The sequence below is a fragment of the Myotis brandtii genome, unplaced genomic scaffold, assembly GCF_000412655.1.
Source record: "Myotis brandtii unplaced genomic scaffold, ASM41265v1 scaffold1844, whole genome shotgun sequence".
Classification (NCBI taxonomy): Eukaryota; Metazoa; Chordata; class Mammalia; order Chiroptera; family Vespertilionidae; genus Myotis; species Myotis brandtii.
The window spans coordinates 9,356-12,176 of NW_005356853.1; the positions used below are offsets into that span (position 1 = coordinate 9,356).

The 2,821-nt window shown below is 50.7% G+C and overlaps 1 protein-coding gene across 1 annotated transcript in view; it reads left to right on the forward strand.

The window, feature by feature from the left end:
- Positions 1–259: 259 nt before the first annotated feature.
- The window catches only part of EFTUD1 (elongation factor Tu GTP binding domain containing 1), a gene marked incomplete at its 3' end in the record, with an annotated part of 54,561 nt that continues 51,999 nt past the window's right edge, over positions 260–2,821 (forward strand). Inside the window, exon 1 of the mRNA XM_005864023.2 lies at positions 260–277. Within this exon, the coding sequence (XP_005864085.2) occupies positions 260–277 (18 nt within the window). The remainder of the gene's footprint in view (positions 278–2,821) is intronic.

The window sequence follows — 2,821 nt, forward strand, 5'->3', positions numbered from 1 at the left end:
CAATAGCCGAGACCTGGAAACAGCCCAAGTGCCTGTCAGCAAACGAGTGAATAAAAAAGCTGTAGTACATCTACACCATGGAATACTATGCAGCTGTGAAAAAGGAGGATCTCTTACCCTTTGAGACAGCATGGAGGGACCCGGAGAGTATCATGCTAAGTGGAATAAGTCAGTCAGAGAAAGACACGTATCCCATGATCTCACTCATATAGGAGCCTAATTAACAAAATAAATTGATGAACAGAGTGGATCCAGGGACATGGAAGCACGGACCAGAGTGCGGAATCTCAGAGGGAAGGGCAGGGGTGGAGGAGGAAATCAACCAAAGACCTTGCATGTATGCATAACTCCCAGCAAACAGTGGGGTCCTGAGGGCCTGGGATGGGGGTGGGGGATGGAGGCGGGCTGGAGGGGGTCAATGGGAGGAAAAGGGGACATATGTAATACTTTCAACAATGAAGATTTTAAAAAACAAATCTTTGGTATGTTAAAAGAGGGCAAAATAACCTTTGGACTAGGCCTAAAGCAACATTGTGTCCTGAAAAACTGTTTGCAAAGATAACAGGAAAGCAGATATTATGACTACCAACTGATGGCTACTGGACTGAAAATTAGCATTGTTTAGAATTTGCATCACAATGCTAGCTTGTGTATATCAGTAGAATACTTTTTTAGCCCTAGCTGGTTTGGCTCAGTGGATAGAGCTTTGGCCTACGGTCTGAAGGGTCCCGGATTTGATTCCAGTCAAAGGCACATACCTTGGTTGCAGGCACCCGGCCCTGGTCAGGGACATGCGGGAGGCAACCAATTGATGTGGTCTCTCTCACATCAGTGTTTCTCTCTGTCTCTTCCTCTCCCGTCTACTCTCTCTAAAAATCAATGGAAAAAAATACCTTGGGAGGTGCAGTTGAATTTACAGAACTCTTTTTAAGTTTAGGCTGATCCTGTTTCTTTTTTTTTTTTTTAAATTAAATCTTTATTGTTCAGGTTACATTTGTTCCTCTTTTTTTCCCCCCCATAACTCCCCTCCTCCCAGTTCCCGCCCCACCCTCCGCCCTCACTCCCCACCCACTGTCCTCATCCATAGGTGCACGATTTTTGTCCAGTTTCTTCCCGCATCTCCCATTCCCCTTTCCCCGCCAAGAATAGTCAGTCCATTCCCTTTCTATGTCCCTGATTCATTATAATCACCAGTTCATTCTGTACATCCACTTACCCTATATAATCCTATATAATAAAAGCCTAATATGCTAAGTGTCTTGTTGTCCTGTCGGCCTGTCAACCAATCAAAGCACAATATGCTATTGATATGCTAAAGGCCGTTCAACCGCTCACTATGATGTACACTGACCACCAGGGGGCAGATGCTCCAACCGGTAGGTTAGCTTGCTGCTGGGGTCCGGCTGATCAAGACTGAGTGAGACTGGCCGGACTCGCCCTGGAGCCCTCCCGCATCCCTTCCCAGCTGGTCAACCTCCTGCGTCCCTCCCCGGCCCCTATCGTGCACCAGTGGGGTCCCTCGGCCTGACCTGCATCCTCTCGCAATCCGGGACCCCGCAGGGGATGTCAGAGAGCCAGTTTCTGCCCGATCCCACAGGCCTGGCCAAGGGATCCCACTGGTGCACGAATTCGTGCACCAGGCCACTAGTTAATTATAAACAACATTTATCATGAAACTAGGGGAGGGGACTGCTGTCCATCAACATGCAGGGGATTTCCCTTTGGAGGAGATTACAAAAGAAGGGAGGGGCCTATTGGTAACATTTACTTAACCAGCATTCTCTAATCCCTGGGTCAACAGGGAAGCCCAGAGGACTGTTGACAGGAGCGAAGGTTGCTAGGCAGGACTCACAGACCAGTCCTGGGTCTCAAGGTGGCCACCACTACATTGCCGGTCACTCGGCCCCAGGGGAGTGCTGCTTGGGCGGGAAGGGGAATAGGGAGACTGAAAGAAGCCCAAAACGGGTTAGGAACTCAAGAATTGCAGACGTTTTGGGGTGGGGGGGACTGGGAGGGGCGTGGCTCAGTGGTTGAGCCTCTACCCTATGAAGCAAGAGGTCACCCTTCGATTCCCAGTTAGGGTACATGTCCGGGTTACAGACTTGATTCCCCAGTGTGGGGCGTGCAGGAGGCATCCGATCCATGATTCTCTGTCATCGTTGATGTTTCTCTCTCTCTCTCCCCCTCTCCCTTCCTCTCTGAAATCAATAAAAATCCTATATAATAAGAGTCTAATATGTAAATCGACCAAACAGCAAAACAACTGGTTGCTATGACACACACTGACCACCAGGGGGCAGATGCTCCAACCGGTAGGTTAGCTTGCTGCTGGGGTCCGGCTGATCAAGACTGAGTGAGACTGGCCGGACTCGCCCTGGAGCCCTCCCGCATCCCTTCCCAGCTGGTCAACCTCCTGCGTCCCTCCCCGGCCCCTATCGTGCACCAGTGGGGTCCCTCGGCCTGACCTGCATCCTCTCGCAATCCGGGACCCCGCAGGGGATGTCAGAGAGCCAGTTTCTGCCCGATCCCACAGGCCTGGCCAAGGGATCCCACTGGTGCACGAATTCGTGCACCAGGCCACTAGTTAATTATAAACAACATTTATCATGAAACTAGGGGAGGGGACTGCTGTCCATCAACATGCAGGGGATTTCCCTTTGGAGGAGATTACAAAAGAAGGGAGGGGCCTATTGGTAACATTTACTTAACCAGCATTCTCTAATCCCTGGGTCAACAGGGAAGCCCAGAGGACTGTTGACAGGAGCGAAGGTTGCTAGGCAGGACCCACAGACCAGTCCTGGGTCTCAAGGTGGCCACCACT